General features: G+C 47.3%; 1 protein-coding gene across 1 annotated transcript in view; it reads right to left on the minus strand.

Moving 5' to 3' along the window:
* LOC137298785 (pneumococcal serine-rich repeat protein-like) overlaps positions 1–22,761 on the minus strand; it is a 41,267-nt gene that overhangs the window by 6,930 nt on the left and 11,576 nt on the right. Inside the window, exons 2-9 of the mRNA XM_067831061.1 lie at positions 18,145–18,149; positions 14,340–17,231; positions 12,840–14,006; positions 12,090–12,506; positions 2,340–11,756; positions 1,590–2,006; positions 840–1,256; positions 90–506 (exon numbers count right to left, since the gene is read on the minus strand). Coding sequence (XP_067687162.1) covers positions 90–506; positions 840–1,256; positions 1,590–2,006; positions 2,340–11,756; positions 12,090–12,506; positions 12,840–14,006; positions 14,340–17,231; positions 18,145–18,149 — 15,149 coding nt within the window. The remainder of the gene's footprint in view (positions 1–89; positions 507–839; positions 1,257–1,589; positions 2,007–2,339; positions 11,757–12,089; positions 12,507–12,839; positions 14,007–14,339; positions 17,232–18,144; positions 18,150–22,761) is intronic.

Below are 22,761 nucleotides of genomic sequence, written 5' to 3' on the forward strand. Positions count from 1 at the left end.
ATGGTAGATGTGTTTTCTGTCATTGCTGAGGATGTTCCAGTCAGCATTTCCGATGTCAAGCTTTCCTCAGTCGTTGAAACAGTGGATACTGAAGACGTGTCAGTCCTCGTCGTTTCTTGAGTGGTTGGCTCCTGAGAGGAAGTTGTAGATGCAGTGGCAAGGGAAGCAGATTCCGTGGAGGCCGATTCAGTGGAAACAGTCAAGCTTTGACTGCTTTCTGTGCCCAACGTTCCTTTCGTAGATTCCGTAGTGGACAACGTTGAGGTGGCTTCCATCGTAGTGGACATAGATTCTTGGTAGGGGCCAGGAGTGACTGTGGGTGACGTTTCCATTGTGGGAGTAGAGGCTGTCTGTGGTGACGATTCCTCTGTTGAGCCTTGTGTGCTATATGGGGCTAGCTTGGTGACCGTGGACTGGGAGGTGCCTCCTTGACTGGCTGTACTTGAACGTGAAGAGGTCGTGGCTTCAGTGGTGCTCTCCGAGCCTGATGCTGTGGAGGAAGATTGCTGAGAAAGGGTAGATTCTGTGTTTGTGACATGGAATGTTGTTTCCGACTGGCTTGACTCAGTGCTACCCTCTGATGCTGTGGAAGTTTGTCCCAGCGTTGTACCAGAGTACACCTCTGTTGTCATTGTGGGAGTAGGTGTTGTAGCTTCTCTTGATGGTGTGGACCTCGCACTTGTGGGCGTTGTGAAAAGAGTGGAAAGCGTAGATGTCTGGCTTGGTGTCTCTGTTGTATACGAACTGGTTATGGTAGATGTGTTTTCTGTCATTGCTGAGGATGTTCCAGTCAGCATTTCCGATGTCAAGCTTTCCTCAGTCGTTGAAACAGTGGATACTGAAGACGTCTTAGTCCTCGTCGTTTCTTGAGTGGTTGGCTCCTGAGAGGAAGTTGTAGATGCAGTGGCAAGGGAAGCAGATTCCGTGGAGGCCGATTCAGTGGAAACAGTCAAGCTTTGACTGGTTTCTGTGCCCAACGTTTCTTTCGTAGATTCCGTAGTGGACAACGTTGAGGTGGCTTCCATCGTAGTGGACATAGATTCTTGGTAGGGGCCAGGAGTGACTGTGGGTGACGTTTCCACTGTGGGAGTAGAGGCTGTCTGTGGTGACGATTCCTCTGTTGAGCCTTGTGTGCTATATGGGGCTTCCTTGGTGACCGTGGACTGGGAGGTGCCTCCTTGACTGGCTGTACTTGAACGTGAAGAGGTCGTGGCTTCAGTGGTGCTCTCCGAGCCTGATGCTGTGGAGGAGGATTGCTGAGAAAGGGTAGATTCTGTGTTTGTGACATGGAATGTTGTTTCCGACTGGCTTGACTCAGTGCTACCCTCTGATGCTGTGGAGGTTTGTCCCAGCGTTGTACCAGAGTACACTTCTGTTGTCATTGTGGGAGTAGGTGTTGTAGCTTCTCTTGATGGTGTGGACCTCGCACTTGTGGGCGTTGTGAAAAGAGTGGAAAGCGTAGATGTCTGGCTTGGTGTCTCTGTTGTATACGAACTGGTTATGGTAGATGTGTTTTCTGTCATTGCTGAGGATGTTCCAGTCAGCATTTCCGATGTCAAGCTTTCCTCAGTCGTTGAAACAGTGGATACTGAAGACGTGTCAGTCCTCGTCGTTTCTTGAGTGGTTGGCTCCTGAGAGGAAGTTGTAGATGCAGTGGCAAGGGAAGCAGATTCCGTGGAGGCCGATTCAGTGGAAACAGTCAAGCTTTGACTGGTTTCTGTGCCCAACGTTCCTTTCGTAGATTCCGTAGTGGACAACGTAGAGGTGGCTTCCATCGTTGTGGACATAGATTCTTGGTAGGGGCCAGGAGTGACTGTGGGTGACGTTTCCACTGTGGGAGTAGAGGCTGTCTGTGGTGACGATTCCTCTGTTGAGCCTTGTGTGCTATATGGGGCTAGCTTGGTGACCGTGGACTGGGAGGTGCCTGCTTGACTGGCTGTACTTGAACGTGAAGAGGTCGTGGCTTCAGTGGTGCTCTCCGAGCCTGATGCTGTGGAGGAAGATTGCTGAGAAAGGGTAGATTCTGTGTTTGTGACATGGAATGTTGTTTCCGACTGGCTTGACTCAGTGCTACCCTCTGATGCTGTGGAAGTTTGTCCCAGCGTTGTACCAGAGTACACCTCTGTTGTCATTGTGGGAGTAGGTGTTGTAGCTTCTCTTGATGGTGTGGACCTCGCACTTGTGGGCGTTGTGAAAAGAGTGGAAAGCGTAGATGTCTGGCTTGGTGTCTCTGTTGTATACGAACTGGTTATGGTAGATGTGTTTTCTGTCATTGCTGAGGATGTTCCAGTCAGCATTTCCGATGTCAAGCTTTCCTCAGTCGTTGAAACAGTGGATACTGAAGACCTGTCAGTCCTCGTCGTTTCTTGAGTGGTTGGCTCCTGAGAGGAAGTTGTAGATGCAGTGGCAAGGGAAGCAGATTCCGTGGAGGCCGATTCAGTGGAAACAGTCAAGCTTTGACTGGTTTCTGTGCCCAACGTTTCTTTCGTAGATTCCGTAGTGGACAACGTTGAGGTGGCTTCCATCGTAGTGGACATAGATTCTTGGTAGGGGCCAGGAGTGACTGTGGGTGACGTTTCCACTGTGGGAGTAGAGGCTGTCTGTGGTGACGATTCCTCTGTTGAGCCTTGTGTGCTATATGGGGCTTGCTTGGTGACCGTGGACTGGGAGGTGCCTCCTTGACTGGCTGTACTTGAAAGTGAAGAGGTCGTGGCTTCAGTGGTGCTCTCCGAGCCTGATGCTGTGGAGGAGGATTGCTGAGAAAGGGTAGATTCTGTGTTTGTGACATGGAATGTTGTTTCCGACTGGCTTGACTCAGTGCTACCCTCTGATGCTGTGGAGGTTCGTCCCAGCGTTGTACCAGAGTACACCTCTGTTGTCATTGTGGGAGTAGGTGTTGTAGCTTCTCTTGATGGTGTGGACCTCGCACTTGTGGGCGTTGTGAAAAGAGTGGAAAGCGTAGATGTCTGGCTTGGTGTCTCTGTTGTATACGAACTGGTTATGGTAGATGTGTTTTCTGTCATTGCTGAGGATGTTCCAGTCAGCATTTCCGATGTCAAGCTTTCCTCAGTCGTTGAAACAGTGGATACTGAAGACATGTCAGTCCTCGTCGTTTCTTGAGTGGTTGGCTCCTGAGAGGAAGTTGTAGATGCAGTGGCAAGGGAAGCAGATTCCGTGGAGGCCGATTCAGTGGAAACAGTCAAGCTTTGACTGGTTTCTGTGCCCAACGTTTCTTTCGTAGATTCCGTAGTGGACAACGTTGAGGTGGCTTCCATCGTAGTGGACATAGATTCTTGGTAGGGGCCAGGAGTGACTGTGGGTGACGTTTCCACTGTGGGAGTAGAGGCTGTCTGTGGTGACGATTCCTCTGTTGAGCCTTGTGTGCTATATGGGGCTTCCTTGGTGACCGTGGACTGGGAGGTGCCTCCTTGACTGGCTGTACTTGAAAGTGAAGAGGTCGTGGCTTCAGTGGTGCTCTCCGAGCCTGATGCTGTGGAGGAGGATTGCTGAGAAAGGGTAGATTCTGTGTTTGTGACATGGAATGTTGTTTCCGACTGGCTTGACTCAGTGCTACCCTCTGATGCTGTGGAGGTTTGTCCCAGCGTTGTACCAGAGTACACCTCTGTTGTCATTGTGGGAGTAGGTGTTGTAGCTTCTCTTGATGGTGTGGACCTCGCACTTGTGGGCGTTGTGAAAAGAGTGGAAAGCGTAGATGTCTGGCTTGGTGTCTCTGTTGTATACGAACTGGTTATGGTAGATGTGTTTCCTATCATTGCTGAGGATGTTCCAGTCAGCATTTCCGATGTCAAGATTTCCTCAGTCGTTGAAACAGTGGATACTGAAGACGTGTCAGTCCTCGTCATTTCTTGCGTGGTTGGCTGCTGAGAGAAAGTTGTAGATGCAGTGGCAAGGGAAGCAGATTCCGTGGAGGCCGATTCAGTCGAAACAGTCAAGGTTTGACTGGTTTCTGTGCCCAACGTTTCTTTCGTAGATTCCGTAGTGGACAACGTTGAGGTGGCTTCCATCGTAGTGGACATAGATTCTTGGTAGGGGCCAGGAATAACTGTTTGTGTCGTTTCCACTGTAGGAGTAGAGGCTGTCTGTGGTGACGATTCCTCTGTTGAGCCTTGTGTGCTATATTTGGCTTGCTTGGTGACCGTGGACTGAGAGGTGCCTGCTTGACTGGCTGTACTTGAACGTGAAGAGGTCGTGGCTTCAGTGGTGCTCTCCGAGCCTGATGCTGTGGAGGAGGATTGCTGAGAAAGGGTAGATTCTGTGTTTGTGACATGGAATGTTGTTTCCGACTGGCTTGACTCAGTGCTACCCTCTGATGCTGTGGAAGTTTGTCCCAGCGTTGTACCAGAGTACACCTCTGTTGTCATTGTGGGAGTAGGTGTTGTAGCTTCTCTTGATGGTGTGGACCTCGCACTTGTTGGCGTTGTGAAAAGAGTGGAAAGCGTAGATGTCTGGCTTGGTGTCTCTGTTGTATACGAACTGGTTATGGTAGATGTGTTTTCTGTCATTGCTGAGGATGTTCCAGTCAGCATTTCCGATGTCAAGCTTTCCTCAGTCGTTGAAACAGTGGATACTGAAGACATGTCAGTCCTCGTCGTTTCTTGAGTGGTTGGCTCCTGAGAGGAAGTTGTAGATGCAGTGGCAAGGGAAGCAGATTCCGTGGAGGCCGATTCAGTGGAAACAGTCAAGCTTTGACTGGTTTCTGTGCCCAACGTTTCTTTCGTAGATTCCGTAGTGGACAACGTTGAGGTGGCTTCCATCGTAGTGGACATAGATTCTTGGTAGGGGCCAGGAGTGACTGTGGGTGACGTTTCCACTGTGGGAGTAGAGGCTGTCTGTGGTGACGATTCCTCTGTTGAGCCTTGTGTGCTATATGGGGCTTGCTTGGTGACCGTGGACTGGGAGGTGCCTCCTTGACTGGCTGTACTTGAAAGTGAAGAGGTCGTGGCTTCAGTGGTGCTCTCCGAGCCTGATGCTGTGGAGGAGGATTGCTGAGAAAGGGTAGATTCTGTGTTTGTGACATGGAATGTTGTTTCCGACTGGCTTGACTCAGTGCTACCCTCTGATGCTGTGGAGGTTCGTCCCAGCGTTGTACCAGAGTACACCTCTGTTGTCATTGTGGGAGTAGGTGTTGTAGCTTCTCTTGATGGTGTGGACCTCGCACTTGTGGGCGTTGTGAAAAGAGTGGAAAGCGTAGATGTCTGGCTTGGTGTCTCTGTTGTATACGAACTGGTTATGGTAGATGTGTTTTCTGTCATTGCTGAGGATGTTCCAGTCAGCATTTCCGATGTCAAGCTTTCCTCAGTCGTTGAAACAGTGGATACTGAAGACATGTCAGTCCTCGTCGTTTCTTGAGTGGTTGGCTCCTGAGAGGAAGTTGTAGATGCAGTGGCAAGGGAAGCAGATTCCGTGGAGGCCGATTCAGTGGAAACAGTCAAGCTTTGACTGGTTTCTGTGCCCAACGTTTCTTTCGTAGATTCCGTAGTGGACAACGTTGAGGTGGCTTCCATCGTAGTGGACATAGATTCTTGGTAGGGGCCAGGAGTAACTGTGGGTGACGTTTCCACTGTGGGAGTAGAGGCTGTCTGTGGTGACGATTCCTCTGTTGAGCCTTGTGTGCTATATGGGGCTTGCTTGGTGACCGTGGACTGGGAGGTGCCTGCTTGACTGGCTGTACTTGAACGTGAAGAGGTCGTGGCTTCAGTGGTGCTCTCCGAGCCTGATGCTGTGGAGGAGGATTGCTGAGAAAGGGTAGATTCTGAGTTTGTGACATGGAATGTTGTTTCCGACTGGCTTGACTCAGTGCTACCCTCTGATGCTGTGGAAGTTTGTCCCAGCGTTGTACCAGAGTACACCTCTGTTGTCATTGTGGGAGTAGGTGTTGTAGCTTCTCTTGATGGTGTGGACCTCGCACTTGTGGGCGTTGTGAAAAGAGTGGAAGGCGTTGATGTCTGGCTTGGTGTCTCTGTTGTATACGAACTGGTTATGGTAGATGTGTTTTCTGACATTGCTGAGGATGTTCCAGTCAGCATTTCCGATGTCAAGCTTTCCTCAGTCGTTGAAACAGTGGATACTGAAGACGTGTCAGTCCTCGTCGTTTCTTGAGTGGTTGGCTCCTGAGAGGAAGTTGTAGATGCAGTGGCAAGGGAAGCAGATTCCGTGGAGGCCGATTCAGTGGAAACAGTCAAGCTTTGACTGGTTTCTGTGCCCAACGTTTCTTTCGTAGATTCCGTAGTGGACAACGTTGAGGTGGCTTCCATCGTAGTGGACATAGATTCTTGGTAGGGGCCAGGAGTAACTGTGGGTGACGTTTCCACTGTGGGAGTAGAGGCTGTCTGTGGTGACGATTCCTCTGTTGAGCCTTGTGTGCTATATGGGGCTTGCTTGGTGACCGTGGACTGGGAGGTGCCTCCTTGACTGGCTGTACTTGAAAGTGAAGAGGTCGTGGCTTCAGTGGTGCTCTCCGAGCCTGATGCTGTGGAGGAGGATTGCTGAGAAAGGGTAGATTCTGTGTTTGTGACATGGAATGTTGTTTCCGACTGGCTTGACTCAGTGCTACCCTCTGATGCTGTGGAGGTTCGTCCCAGCGTTGTACCAGAGTACACCTCTGTTGTCATTGTGGGAGTAGGTGTTGTAGCTTCTCTTGATGGTGTGGACCTCGCACTTGTGGGCGTTGTGAAAAGAGTGGAAAGCGTAGATGTCTGGCTTGGTGTCTCTGTTGTATACGAACTGGTTATGGTAGATGTGTTTTCTGTCATTGCTGAGGATGTTCCAGTCAGCATTTCCGATGTCAAGCTTTCCTCAGTCGTTGAAACAGTGGATACTGAAGACATGTCAGTCCTCGTCGTTTCTTGAGTGGTTGGCTCCTGAGAGGAAGTTGTAGATGCAGTGGCAAGGGAAGCAGATTCCGTGGAGGCCGATTCAGTGGAAACAGTCAAGCTTTGACTGGTTTCTGTGCCCAACGTTTCTTTCGTAGATTCCGTAGTGGACAACGTTGAGGTGGCTTCCATCGTAGTGGACATAGATTCTTGGTAGGGGCCAGGAGTGACTGTGGGTGACGTTTCCACTGTGGGAGTAGAGGCTGTCTGTGGTGACGATTCCTCTGTTGAGCCTTGTGTGCTATATGGGGCTTCCTTGGTGACCGTGGACTGGGAGGTGCCTCCTTGACTGGCTGTACTTGAAAGTGAAGAGGTCGTGGCTTCAGTGGTGCTCTCCGAGCCTGATGCTGTGGAGGAGGATTGCTGAGAAAGGGTAGATTCTGTGTTTGTGACATGGAATGTTGTTTCCGACTGGCTTGACTCAGTGCTACCCTCTGATGCTGTGGAGGTTTGTCCCAGCGTTGTACCAGAGTACACCTCTGTTGTCATTGTGGGAGTAGGTGTTGTAGCTTCTCTTGATGGTGTGGACCTCGCACTTGTGGGCGTTGTGAAAAGAGTGGAAAGCGTAGATGTCTGGCTTGGTGTCTCTGTTGTATACGAACTGGTTATGGTAGATGTGTTTCCTATCATTGCTGAGGATGTTCCAGTCAGCATTTCCGATGTCAAGATTTCCTCAGTCGTTGAAACAGTGGATACTGAAGACGTGTCAGTCCTCGTCATTTCTTGCGTGGTTGGCTGCTGAGAGAAAGTTGTAGATGCAGTGGCAAGGGAAGCAGATTCCGTGGAGGCCGATTCAGTCGAAACAGTCAAGGTTTGACTGGTTTCTGTGCCCAACGTTTCTTTCGTAGATTCCGTAGTGGACAACGTTGAGGTGGCTTCCATCGTAGTGGACATAGATTCTTGGTAGGGGCCAGGAATAACTGTTTGTGTCGTTTCCACTGTAGGAGTAGAGGCTGTCTGTGGTGACGATTCCTCTGTTGAGCCTTGTGTGCTATATTTGGCTTGCTTGGTGACCGTGGACTGAGAGGTGCCTGCTTGACTGGCTGTACTTGAACGTGAAGAGGTCGTGGCTTCAGTGGTGCTCTCCGAGCCTGATGCTGTGGAGGAGGATTGCTGAGAAAGGGTAGATTCTGTGTTTGTGACATGGAATGTTGTTTCCGACTGGCTTGACTCAGTGCTACCCTCTGATGCTGTGGAAGTTTGTCCCAGCGTTGTACCAGAGTACACCTCTGTTGTCATTGTGGGAGTAGGTGTTGTAGCTTCTCTTGATGGTGTGGACCTCGCACTTGTTGGCGTTGTGAAAAGAGTGGAAAGCGTAGATGTCTGGCTTGGTGTCTCTGTTGTATACGAACTGGTTATGGTAGATGTGTTTTCTGTCATTGCTGAGGATGTTCCAGTCAGCATTTCCGATGTCAAGCTTTCCTCAGTCGTTGAAACAGTGGATACTGAAGACATGTCAGTCCTCGTCGTTTCTTGAGTGGTTGGCTCCTGAGAGGAAGTTGTAGATGCAGTGGCAAGGGAAGCAGATTCCGTGGAGGCCGATTCAGTGGAAACAGTCAAGCTTTGACTGGTTTCTGTGCCCAACGTTTCTTTCGTAGATTCCGTAGTGGACAACGTTGAGGTGGCTTCCATCGTAGTGGACATAGATTCTTGGTAGGGGCCAGGAGTGACTGTGGGTGACGTTTCCACTGTGGGAGTAGAGGCTGTCTGTGGTGACGATTCCTCTGTTGAGCCTTGTGTGCTATATGGGGCTTGCTTGGTGACCGTGGACTGGGAGGTGCCTCCTTGACTGGCTGTACTTGAAAGTGAAGAGGTCGTGGCTTCAGTGGTGCTCTCCGAGCCTGATGCTGTGGAGGAGGATTGCTGAGAAAGGGTAGATTCTGTGTTTGTGACATGGAATGTTGTTTCCGACTGGCTTGACTCAGTGCTACCCTCTGATGCTGTGGAGGTTCGTCCCAGCGTTGTACCAGAGTACACCTCTGTTGTCATTGTGGGAGTAGGTGTTGTAGCTTCTCTTGATGGTGTGGACCTCGCACTTGTGGGCGTTGTGAAAAGAGTGGAAAGCGTAGATGTCTGGCTTGGTGTCTCTGTTGTATACGAACTGGTTATGGTAGATGTGTTTTCTGTCATTGCTGAGGATGTTCCAGTCAGCATTTCCGATGTCAAGCTTTCCTCAGTCGTTGAAACAGTGGATACTGAAGACATGTCAGTCCTCGTCGTTTCTTGAGTGGTTGGCTCCTGAGAGGAAGTTGTAGATGCAGTGGCAAGGGAAGCAGATTCCGTGGAGGCCGATTCAGTGGAAACAGTCAAGCTTTGACTGGTTTCTGTGCCCAACGTTTCTTTCGTAGATTCCGTAGTGGACAACGTTGAGGTGGCTTCCATCGTAGTGGACATAGATTCTTGGTAGGGGCCAGGAGTAACTGTGGGTGACGTTTCCACTGTGGGAGTAGAGGCTGTCTGTGGTGACGATTCCTCTGTTGAGCCTTGTGTGCTATATGGGGCTTGCTTGGTGACCGTGGACTGGGAGGTGCCTGCTTGACTGGCTGTACTTGAACGTGAAGAGGTCGTGGCTTCAGTGGTGCTCTCCGAGCCTGATGCTGTGGAGGAGGATTGCTGAGAAAGGGTAGATTCTGAGTTTGTGACATGGAATGTTGTTTCCGACTGGCTTGACTCAGTGCTACCCTCTGATGCTGTGGAAGTTTGTCCCAGCGTTGTACCAGAGTACACCTCTGTTGTCATTGTGGGAGTAGGTGTTGTAGCTTCTCTTGATGGTGTGGACCTCGCACTTGTGGGCGTTGTGAAAAGAGTGGAAGGCGTTGATGTCTGGCTTGGTGTCTCTGTTGTATACGAACTGGTTATGGTAGATGTGTTTTCTGACATTGCTGAGGATGTTCCAGTCAGCATTTCCGATGTCAAGCTTTCCTCAGTCGTTGAAACAGTGGATACTGAAGACGTGTCAGTCCTCGTCGTTTCTTGAGTGGTTGGCTCCTGAGAGGAAGTTGTAGATGCAGTGGCAAGGGAAGCAGATTCCGTGGAGGCCGATTCAGTGGAAACAGTCAAGCTTTGACTGGTTTCTGTGCCCAACGTTTCTTTCGTAGATTCCGTAGTGGACAACGTTGAGGTGGCTTCCATCGTAGTGGACATAGATTCTTGGTAGGGGCCAGGAGTAACTGTGGGTGACGTTTCCACTGTGGGAGTAGAGGCTGTCTGTGGTGACGATTCCTCTGTTGAGCCTTGTGTGCTATATGGGGCTTGCTTGGTGACCGTGGACTGGGAGGTGCCTGCTTGACTGGCTGTACTTGAACGTGAAGAGGTCGTGGCTTCAGTGGTGCTCTCCGAGCCTGATGCTGTGGAGGAGGATTGCTGAGAAAGGGTAGATTCTGAGTTTGTGACATGGAATGTTGTTTCCGACTGGCTTGACTCAGTGCTACCCTCTGATGCTGTGGAGGTTTGTCCCAGCGTTGTACCAGAGTACACCTCTGTTGTCATTGTGGGAGTAGGTGTTGTAGCTCCTCTTGATGGTGTGGACCTCGCACTTGTGGGCGTTGTGAAAAGAGTGGAAGGCGTTGATGTCTGGCTTGGTGTCTCTGTTGTATACGAACTGGTTATGGTAGATGTGTTTTCTGACATTGCTGAGGATGTTCCAGTCAGCATTTCCGATGTCAAGCTTTCCTCAGTCGTTGAAACAGTGGATACTGAAGACATGTCAGTCCTCGTCGTTTCTTGAGTGGTTGGCTCCTGAGAGGAAGTTGTAGATGCAGTGGCAAGGGAAGCAGATTCCGTGGAGGCCGATTCAGTGGAAACAGTCAAGCTTTGACTGGTTTCTGTGCCCAACGTTTCTTTCGTAGATTCCGTAGTGGACAACGTTGAGGTGGCTTCCATCGTAGTGGACATAGATTCTTGGTAGGGGCCAGGAGTGACTGTGGGTGACGTTTCCACTGTGGGAGTAGAGGCTGTCTGTGGTGACGACCCCTCTGTTGAGCCTTGTGTGCTATATGGGGCTTGCTTGGTGACCGTGGACTGGGAGGTGCCTCCTTGACTGGCTGTACTTGAAAGTGAAGAGGTCGTGGCTTCAGTGGTGCTCTCCGAGCCTGATGTTGTGGAGGAGGATTGCTGAGAAAGGGTAGATTCTGTGTTTGTGACATGGGATGTTGTTTCCGACTGGCTTGACTCGGTGCTACCCCCTGATGCTGTGGAAGTTTGTCCCAGCGTTGTACCAGAGTACACCTCTGTTGTCATTGTGGGAGTAGGTGTTGTAGCTTCTCTTGATGGTGTGGACCACGCACTTGTGGGCGTTGTGAAAAGAGTGGAAAGCGTAGATGTCTGGCTTGGTGTCTCTGTTGTATACGAACTGGTTATGGTAGATGTGTTTTCTGTCATTGCTGAGGATGTTCCAGTCAGCATTTCCGATGTCAAGCTTTCCTCAGTCGTTGAAACAGTGGATACTGAAGACGTGTCAGTCCTCGTCGTTTCTTGAGTGGTTGGCTCCTGAGAGGAAGTTGTAGATGCAGTGGCAAGGGAAGCAGATTCCGTGAAGGCCGATTCAGTGGAAACAGTCAAGCTTTGACTGGTTTCTGTGCCCAACGTTTCTTTCGTAGATTCCGTAGTGGACAACGTTGAGGTGGCTTCCATCGTAGTGGACATAGATTCTTGGTAGGGGCCAGGAATAACTGTTTGTGACGTTTCCACTGTGGGAGTAGAGGCTGTCTGTGGTGACGATTCCTCTGTTGAGCCTTGTGTGCTATATGGGGCTTGCTTGGTGACCGTGGACTGAGAGGTGCCTGCTTGACTGGCTGTACTTGAAAGTGAAGAGGTCGTGGCTTCAGTGGTGCTCTCCGAGCCTGATGCTGTGGAGGAGGATTGCTGAGAAAGGGTAGATTCTGTGTTTGTGACATGGAATGTTGTTTCCGACTGGCTTGACTCAGTGCTACCCTCTGATGCTGTGGAAGTTTGTCCCAGCGTTGTACCAGAGTACACCTCTGTTGTCATTGTGGGAGTAGGTGTTGTAGCTTCTCTTGATGGTGTGGACCACGCACTTGTGGGCGTTGTGAAAAGAGTGGAAAGCGTAGATGTCTGGCTTGGTGTCTCTGTTGTATACGAACTGGTTATGGTAGATGTGTTTTCTGTCATTGCTGAGGATGTTCCAGTCAGCATTTCCGATGTCAAGCTTTCCTCAGTCGTTGAAACAGTGGATACTGAAGACGTGTCAGTCCTCGTCGTTTCTTGAGTGGTTGGCTCCTGAGAGGAAGTTGTAGATGCAGTGGCAAGGGAAGCAGATTCCGTGGAGGACGATTCAGTGGAAACAGTCAAGCTTTGACTGGTTTCTGTGCCCAACGTTCCCTTCGTAGATTCCGTAGTGGACAACGTTGAGGTGGCTTCCATCGTAGTGGACATAGATTCTTGGTAGGGGCCAGGAGTGACTGTGGGTGACGTTTCCACTGTGGGAGTAGAGGCTGTCTGTGGTGACGATTCCTCTGTTGAGCCTTGTGTGCTATATGGGGCTTGCTTGGTGACCGTGGACTGAGAGGTGCCTGCTTGACTGGCTGTACTTGAACGTGAAGAGGTCGTGGCTTCAGTGGTGCTCTCCGAGCCTGATGCTGTGGAGGAGGATTGCTGAGAAAGTGTAGATTCTGTGTTTGTGACATGGAATGTTGTTTCCGACTGGCTTGACTCAGTGCTACCCTCTGATGCTGTGGAGGTTTGTCCCAGCGTTGTACCAGAGTACACCTCTGTTGTCATTGTGGGAGTAGGTGTTGTAGCTTCTCTTGATGGTGTGGACCTCGCACTTGTGGGCGTTGTGAAAAGAGTGGAAAGCGTAGATGTCTGGCTTGGTGTCTCTGTTGTATACGAACTGGTTATGGTAGATGTGTTTTCTGTCATTGCTGAGGATGTTCCAGTCAGCATTTCCGATGTCAAGCTTTCCTCAGTCGTTGAAACAGTGGATACTGAAGACGTGTCAGTCCTCGTCGTTTCTTGAGTGGTTGGCTCCTGAGAGGAAGTTGTAGATTCAGTGGCAAGGGAAGCAGATTCCGTGGAGGCCGATTCAGTGGAAACAGTCAAGCTTTGACTGGTTTCTGTGCCCAACGTTTCTTTCGTAGATTCCGTAGTGGACAACGTTGAGGTGGCTTCCATCGTAGTGGACATAGATTCTTGGTAGGGGCCAGGAGTGACTGTGGGTGACGTTTCCACTGTGGGAGTAGAGGCTGTCTGTGGTGACGATTCCTCTGTTGAGCCTTGTGTGCTATATGGGGCTTGCTTGGTGACCGTGGACTGGGAGGTGCCTGCTTGACTGGCTGTACTTGAACGTGAAGAGGTCGTGGCTTCAGTGGTGCTCTCCGAGCCTGATGCTGTGGAGGAGGATTGCTGAGAAAGGGTAGATTCTGAGTTTGTGAGATGGAATGTTGTTTCCGACTGGCTTGACTCAGTGCTACCCTCTGATGCTGTGGAAGTTTGTCCCAGCGTTGTACCAGAGTACACCTCTGTTGTCATTGTGGGAGTAGGTGTTGTAGCTTCTCTTGATGGTGTGGACCTCGCACTTGTGGGCGTTGTGAAAAGAGTGGAAAGCGTAAATGTCTGGCTTGGTGTCTCTGTTGTATACGAACTGGTTATGGTAGATGTGTTTTCTGTCATTGCTGAGGATGTTCCAGTCAGCATTTCCGATGTCAAGCTTTCCTCAGTCGTTGAAACAGTGGATACTGAAGACATGTCAGTCCTCGTCGTTTCTTGAGTGGTTGGCTCCTGAGAGGAAGTTGTAGATGCAGTGGCAAGGGAAGCAGATTCCGTGGAGGCCGATTCAGTGGAAACAGTCAAGCTTTGACTGGTTTCTGTGCCCAACGTTTCTTTCGTAGATTCCGTAGTGGACAACGTTGAGGTGGCTTCCATCGTAGTGGACATAGATTCTTGGTAGGGGCCAGGAGTGACTGTGGGTGACGTTTCCACTGTGGGAGTAGAGGCTGTCTGTGGTGACGATTCCTCTGTTGAGCCTTGTGTGCTATATGGAGATTGCTTGGTGACCGTGGACTGAGAGGTGCCTGCTTGACTGGCTGTACTTGAACGTGAAGAGGTCGTGGCTTCAGTGGTGCTCTCCGAGCCTGATGCTGTGGAGGAGGATTGCTGAGAAAGGGTAGATTCTGAGTTTGTGACATGGAATGTTGTTTCCGACTGGCTTGACTCAGTGCTACCCTCTGATGCTGTGGAAGTTTGTCCCAGCGTTGTACCAGAGTACACCTCTGTTGTCATTGTGGGAGTAGGTGTTGTAGCTTCTCTTGATGGTGTGGACCTCGCACTTGTGGGCGTTGTGAAAAGAGTGGAAAGCGTAGATGTCTGGCTTGGTGTCTCTGTTGTATACGAACTGGTTATGGTAGATGTGTTTTCTGTCATTGCTGAGGATGTTCCAGTCAGCATTTCCGATGTCAAGATTTCCTCAGTCGTTGAAACAGTGGATACTGAAGACGTGTCAGTCCTCGTCGTTTCTTGAGTGGTTGGCTCCTGAGAGGAAGTTGTAGATGCAGTGGCAAGGGAAGCAGATTCCGTGGAGGCCGATTCAGTGGAAACAGTCAAGCTTTGACTGGTTTCTGTGCCCAACGTTTCTTTCGTAGATTCCGTAGTGGACAACGTTGAGGTGGCTTCCATCGTAGTGGACATAGATTCTTGGTAGGGGCCAGGAGTGACTGTGGGTAATGTTTCCACTGTGGGAGTAGAGGCTGTCTGTGGTGACGACCCCTCTGTTGAGCCTTGTGTGCTATATGGGGCTTGCTTGGTGACCGTGGACTGGGAGGTGCCTGCTTGACTGGCTGTACTTGAAAGTGAAGAGGTCGTGGCTTCAGTGGTGCTCTCCGAGCCTGATGTTGTGGAGGAGGATTGCTGAGAAAGGGTAGATTCTGTGTTTGTGACATGGGATGTTGTTTCCGACTGGCTTGACTCGGTGCTACCCCCTGATGCTGTGGAAGTTTGTCCCAGCGTTGTACCAGAGTACACCTCTGTTGTCATTGTGGGAGTAGGTGTTGTAGCTTCTCTTGATGGTGTGGACCTCGCACTTGTGGGCGTTGTGAAAAGAGTGGAAAGCGTAGATGTCTGGCTTGGTGTCTCTGTTGTATACGAACTGGTTATGGTAGATGTGTTTCCTATCATTGCTGAGGCTGTTCCAGTCAGCATTTCCGATGTCAAGCTTTCCTCAGTCGTTGAAACAGTGGATACTGAAGACATGTCAGTCCTCGTCGTTTCTTGAGTGGTTGGCTCCTGAGAGGAAGTTGTAGATGCAGTGGCAAGGGAAGCAGATTCCGTGGAGGCCGATTCAGTTGAAACAGTCAAGCTTTGACTGCTTTCTGTGCCCAACGTTTCCTTCGTAGATTCCGTAGTGGACAACGTTGAGGTGGCTTCCATCGTAGTGGACATAGATTCTTGGTAGGGGCCAGGAGTGACTGTGGGTGACGTTTCCACTGTGGGAGTAGAGGCTGTCTGTGGTGACGATTCCTCTGTTGAGCCTTGTGTGCTATATTTGGCTTGCTTGGTGACCGTGGACTGAGAGGTGCCTGCTTGACTGGCTGTACTTGAACGTGAAGAGGTCGTGGCTTCAGTGGTGCTCTCCGAGCCTGATGCTGTGGAGGAGGATTGCTGAGAAAGGGTAGATTCTGAGTTTGTGACATGGGATGTTGTTTCCGACTGGCTTGACTCGGTGCTACCCCCTGATGCTGTGGAAGTTTGTCCCAGCGTTGTACCAGAGTACACCTCTGTTGTCATTGTGGGAGTAGGTGTTGTAGCTTCTCTTGATGGTGTGGACCTCGCACTTGTGGGCGTTGTGAAAAGAGTGGAAAGCGTAGATGTCTGGCTTGGTGTCTCTGTTGTATACGAACTGGTTATGGTAGATGTGTTTCCTATCATTGCTGAGGATGTTCCAGTCAGCATTTCCGATGTCAAGCTTTCCTCAGTCGTTGAAACAGTGGATACTGAAGACATGTCAGTCCTCGTCGTTTCTTGAGTGGTTGGCTCCTGAGAGGAAGTTGTAGATGCAGTGGCAAGGGAAGCAGATTCCGTGGAGGCCGATTCAGTTGAAACAGTCAAGCTTTGACTGCTTTCTGTGCCCAACGTTTCCTTCGTAGATTCCGTAGTGGACAACGTTGAGGTGGCTTCCATCGTAGTGGACATAGATTCTTGGTAGGGGCCAGGAATAACTGTTTGTGACGTTTCCACTGTGGGAGTAGAGGCTGTCTGTGGTGACGATTCCTCTGTTGAGCCTTGTGTGCTATATGGGGCTTGCTTGGTGACCGTGGACTGAGAGGTGCCTGCTTGACTGGCTGTACTTGAAAGTGAAGAGGTCGTGGCTTCAGTGGTGCTCTCCGAGCCTGATGCTGTGGAGGAGGATTGCTGAGAAAGGGTAGATTCTGTGTTTGTGACATGGAATGTTGTTTCCGACTGGCTTGACTCGGTGCTACCCTCTGATGCTGTGGAAGTTTGTCCCAGCGTTGTACCAGAGTACACCTCTGTTGTCATTGTGGGAGTAGGTGTTGTAGCTTCTCTTGATGGTGTGGACCTCGCACTTGTGGGCGTTGTGAAAAGAGTGGAAAGCGTAGATGTCTGGCTTGGTGTCTCTGTTGTATACGAACTGGTTATGGTAGATGTGTTTCCTGTCATTGCTGAGGATGTTCCAGTCAGCATTTCCGATGCCAAGATTTCCTCAGTCGTTGAAACAGTGGATACTGAAGACATGTCAGTCCTCGTCATTTCTTGAGTGGTTGGCTCCTGAGAGAAAGTTGTAGATGCAGTGGCAAGGGAAGCAGATTCCGTGGAGGCCGATTCAGTGGAAACAGTCAAGCTTTGACTGGTTTCTGTGCCCAACGTTTCTTTCGTAGATTCCGTAGTGGACAACGCTGAGGTGGCTTCCATCGTAGTGGACATAGATTCTTGGTAGGGGCCAGGAGTAACTGTGGGTGACGTTTCCACTGTGGGAGTAGAGGCTGTCTGTGGTGACGATTCCTCTGTTGAGCTATGTGTTCTATATGGAGCTTGCTTGGTGACCGTGGACTGGGAGGTGCCTCCTTGACTGGCTGTACTTGAAAGTGAAGAGGTCGTGGCTTCAGTGGTGCTCTCCGAGCCTGATGTTGTGGAGGAGGATTGCTGAGAAATTGTAGATTTTTTGTATGTTTTCCGTCGTTTTCTTGTTCTCCTTTTGTTTTGTATATTGTGCCATAAAGCGTTTTTTCCTGGTTTTTTAAATGTGCTTTTTGTCATGTTAGAGATTATTTCTTTGTTGTGTTTTGAAACGTCCTGGGTTTCTTTAGTGTTTCTGTGGCTCCTTGCACTGAAGTCCCTAGAGTCATCGGCCGATATAATTTGGAACACCTGGAAAAGAGTTAAAATCATAGTGGTGGAAATTTGAAACGTTCCCGTCCAAGCGTTTATATGGTCGATATTGTAAATCTGACTGTTGCGTGCACCTAGAAAAACCCATGTTGTATAACCACGGTAATAATGATCTGTTCACTGCGAAACGTTACTATAATGACTTGTTTTAGGATCTATATATTTAACAGATATGAGCTGTAGAACATGACAATTACCTCACTAGTGTTTGGTTGTATTTGCATCCAAGCAATACTTGAAACGTTAATACGAATGGACACATTCTTTTCACGGTGTTCTCCAGTAGTTCCTGAAAAGGAGATGGTCATCAGTGTCAGTAAGATACATCTTGTGTGATAATGTTGATAAATCTACTTCTTGATATGAAGACTCTGGTTTAGGGTTTATTTAGGTAACCCTTGATCGTTATCTCAAAATGATGTTTGGTGTAGCTTCATGGTATCTATATGATATCAGCCACGTGTGGACCCGAGCTGGGATGTATAAGGAGCTCAGTGGCACGTTGGCCGCAATGTCAGGTAGTGGAACGGATCATCTGGTAGATTCATGTCGTACCCGAATTGCAGATATCATGCACTGTACATTCAGGTATGGAACCGATTACTAACAACCCGATGTGAGTTAGTGTTAAACAACTGAGGACTGGGTTAAACAAAAAATATAGACTAACTAGTTCAGATGATATTAATGCGTGTATTCTGAAGGTAGCTTGGAGTCTTTAACGGTGTGTTATACTATTTAGACGAGAGAGCTGAAAAGAATGGTTGATTCCTTCTTTGCAAACCTTCCATTTCTCATGAATAGTGTGTAGCTATTTCTATCCATAAATGATGTCATTGCAAATATGGTCACTACTAAACACCGGAGTTTGGACAAACAAAGTCTAGCCTACCTGCGCTGAAAATGAGGAAAGGGAGAACCAGTCTACACAACATCACGGCGTGATGACATACGCCGAAAATGACGTCATGATTCATTCCACTCTACTGAGCTCCTCTTTTAGAAATCATCTTGGCAAATAGACTGCTCCTGCAACATTAAATGAGTACACGCAAAAATAATGAAGTCAGGAAATTATCAATTTGATCCATTCTAGCACTTCAGTTCAATATCATTGGACATACCAACACTTTGGCACATACACAGCGAAAAGCTAAACACTTTGTTTATTAGTTTTTCATTATCAGTTGGTGAATTTAAGGAACTTTGACTTGAACTTACCTATGAATCACTTATTGGCTAAGCTACACGAATTTTTAAAGTAATTTCCGATATTTTTTCTACTATTCACTTTAAGTAAAGACGCATTGTCTAAACTTGAGAAACTGTGGAATCAAACTGTTTTGACGTCAGCAATAATTAAAGCGATGGTTTTCTGCGAAGGTATGTTTAGGGTATCAAATCTAATGGTCATTAATGTTTCCAAACAGAAAGGTTGTAATCTTCAAATTCGGTTTTGAACTGTTATTGAGTGATGTTGTACGTAATATCAGAAGACACCATATTCCCTCGTGTATAAGGTAGAGGGCCTGGGGATGAAGTGTTCACCAGTCGCATACAAGGACCGGTTTCCATTCTGTTGAAACAGAATGAACGTCTTATTCAATAAATATTCAACTCCGTACGTCAACTGATTAACAAGAAAATAAATGCAATGGGTCATTGGGTTAACGATTGCTTAGACTAATTTATCAGTTGAGGGATTTATAGGGAACTTGAGTACCATGTTCAACAAAGCCGAGCCCAATGAACGATAACACGGATCACGTTGACCTTAACATTGGCGATAAAAGCAAGCTTACGATGGCTTTCGCTTAAGAGTCAATACAAACACAATCTACAAGTATTAGTAATTTAAGTAGGTGAATATTTGTGTACATATTAACCAGTCGAAACCGACACTTTGAAGGTTATTATTTCACAAATATACTCAAATAGGCAAAAGGAACTTATTCAACTTTTGTAGAATAGTTATCATGTTATCATTTCCAATATTTATATGACTTCTGTGATGGTTATTTTAGAAGCTGAGTTGATGAAGCATGGTGGGAATTTGTATGGATATACAACTTCTTCATTCTGAATAAAAGAATAAAAGAAGTTGTGTATTCATACACATTGTCACCATTCTTAATATTTTTATGGAAGAGACAACTTGCATACAGTGTGAGATAGACGGACGCAGCCGTTTAAGCAGGACAACATGATTACCTGCTTCGGATACACCTGCCGTCATTACTGATTGTCAGCGATACACTCAAGACGCAATGATTAGTATTTTGACTCTGAACTGATAAATGTCCTTTTATGGATATTCTAATCCTTGCCAAGCATTTTCCAGGAATATCGATAGTAATCAAGGCGTCATTTTAAAACAAGCCCCGGTTTGATATTGTAGATTCTTAGCATCAACAGGTCAGCAATGTTCTTGTTTAAACTTTCTCATGCAACATTTCATGGTCGCTCGGATTAAATCGACACGTCTTCACGTAACCTGCAACAAACACAAACGTCCCTCTTGTGATAATGTATACATTTAACGTAGGTACAACACGCTGTGTTGTAAGTTTATACAAGGGTGGGGTTAGGTAGCTAAGCATGACTGGACCCTCCCCCTGAACGTGAAGGTATTTCTTCGTCAGGTGCTATGTAGCCAGGTAGCGGAAGGGCTGGAGATCGATGTCAATCCGTCAAGGCGTTAAGGCATGACAGCAGAATTATCTGGCACTCCTAGCTCCTCGCACTAATTAAGTAAGATATAAATCCATTCTGTCAATCTGTTAAACACAAAAACGACCTAACAAGCACCGCAGGTATATTAGATCACTTTGTCAAAATAATGTCAACTGTCTTACCGTAAACTTATTCACGTTTATGTTATTATTATAATTATGTGTGTTACAGCATTCAACCCTTTAGGTATCTCCCATAGTGGCGAAGATATGATTTGTACATTTTCCAAATTCAAATAAGATGCATCCTAAATGTGTATATAATAATACCAATATGCACTGCATATGTTAATATATCTTGTCCTACGCTATAACTTAACATACGGCATTATCTTCTTTATTGTTCCAAGCATTATTTAAAGCTCCATTTGCCTCAAACTGCGAGGAATTCGACATATTGTCCAGACATATTCTCCAGACGTCCAGACGAGCTTTTACTGTTCATTAATATTCAGAATGAAATAATAATTTACAATGGCCAAACACTGTAATGTTTTTCATATCTTGACCAATATTTCATTCCGTACAACGGAATACGTGCTTTCAATGGAATAGCAGTGGTCAACGTCTTAAAGCTATACTAAAACAGACTGATTCCAGTTTCTTCTGCCGTCAGAATTAGGCCAGCTTTAGTCATATACTTGCTATAACGTGTTAGTGAGGGTCATGCGCCCTCTGCACTATTACACAACTGTTATGAGTGATTGCGTGAATATTTCTTTACCTCGACATCAGTACTTTTGTAGCTATTCCCGACGACACACACTCTATGCAGGCAATTAGATGTTTTATCACCACAAGATCTACTGCCGTCAAGTTGGATCTGTTTCACCTTAAGCAATAAGAATCAGGGATGACCCGAGTAACTGATATTTCAGATCAAACGCATTCATACGTGTAATGTGTCAGTAGTTGTGAATTTGTATTTTAGTCAATAACTGAATCTCAATAATCACATTACAGACATATACTGATTTTCCTTCTCTGAGTCAATGTAGACATCACGTTAAGTGACTGAGTGAGTATATTTTGCACCGCATTTGTCACCATCAAATCTCTGATAAAACGAGCTACAACACAGATGGTTGTCAAAAGTTCCAATGTAAGGATTCGAACCCTGTCTTTTGTCTTACAAACGACACTTTGTGCATGAGGCACTCACATCTTCTGCAAGGTTAGGAATACCCTGTTTGAACCAAACATTAATTAAATATTGGAAGGAAATATGTATTTATTTCTGTATAAATAGCCAAGAACTGTACAAAATGCGTCGGTGACGGGGGCAGGGTTATTATCTTCAATTTCATCATTATTATGTTTCTGGAGGTCGACATTCGTATTCCTGATTTCATCAGTTTAAGGGGATTGTTTAATTGATACGAATTTTGTTTATCGGTGATCGGTTTATCGGTGCTATCCGGGATCGTCTTGTGGGACAGATAAGATTCCTTGCCTTGACAAATTGCTGGTTGAAAAGGAACTTATCTCACAGTATATCTGACTTGGTGCAATCAGCTTCATAAACAGATTTATGCACTACACGCATGGGGTCATACAGGGCCGTATATAACACACTTGAAAAGGTGCGTTCAAGGCAGTGTCCAGTTCAGACGTCTTACCAACTAATATCTCCACAATCTGAAAATGAAAGGTTTAGGCCCACCTTCGAAACCGAGGACATGTAAATGCTGTAATATGCATTACAATAACCATTATATGTAATCGCCCGAACGTAATATGTTTAATGCGTTTGGTGTGAAATAATAGTGTTGGTCTTTTGAAGTTTTGTTCTTGGACTGGGAGACACGCTATGTGACGTAATAGTTGCATGTAGCGTTTGCTAGTGGAGATGACTAGTTGAACACCAATAGTGAACTGTGTCACGTCACTGCCCCCCAGCAAATACCTGACCCTATACCTGAAAATTGATTAACAAACAGAACATTAAAAAAATGAAAAATACCCAATACAAATATATGGGGAAAAACATAATACTCATGCCTCTCTCTCTCTCTCTGAGTGTGTGTGTGTGTGTATGTGTGTGTCTCTCTCTCTCTCTCTCTCTCACACACACACACCATATCTATGGAAACATTCCCGACTGCAGTGTGAATAGTAAGAGGCATATACAGAATACAGGCGTATACAGAATACAGGCGTATACAGAATACAAAACGTCCCCCGTCACAGGGTCGAGATTCAAGTCCGAATGTCATTTAATCACTTATATAAATAATTCTTAGCACATGCGTCATGGAAAGCATTAGAGAAACACGACAGTCCACTTTCGGATTTAAAATACATTGTGTAACTACATATCGTTAGAGTGTTTATGTGCATAGAAATTATTTTCGTCAGGGTCAAGTTTCCGGAGAAACTTCAGCACCTTTACTGGAATGCTGGTATCTGAAGCTGTCAGTAGAGGAACAGGAAAACAAATAGAAAAGTAAAATAATAACAAAAGCATACCTTACAACAGCAAAAGAACGACTCTCATAGCCATACGTAGTTAAACTTCCGTCACAGTGTCGTGTTTCAAAGGATCCAAGGTACTACTACGAGTATCCAGCCCGTCTTGTTCAATGCATGTGTTAAATGTGTGTAGGTTTGGGTTTACCAGTCGTTCTTCTTTTCCCGCTGTTGTTTTTTTCGAAAATGACGTGTAGTCAAGATGTTATATTGGACTGTTGGCGGGTATGATATCTCCCACTAACAACGCCGCCGGAACCATATCAGGGCGGGGCCATGGTGCTCTATTCATGCTAATCAGGTAAATA

The sequence above is a fragment of the Haliotis asinina genome, chromosome 10 (assembly GCF_037392515.1).
Source record: "Haliotis asinina isolate JCU_RB_2024 chromosome 10, JCU_Hal_asi_v2, whole genome shotgun sequence".
In the NCBI taxonomy this organism is placed as follows: Eukaryota; Metazoa; Mollusca; class Gastropoda; order Lepetellida; family Haliotidae; genus Haliotis; species Haliotis asinina.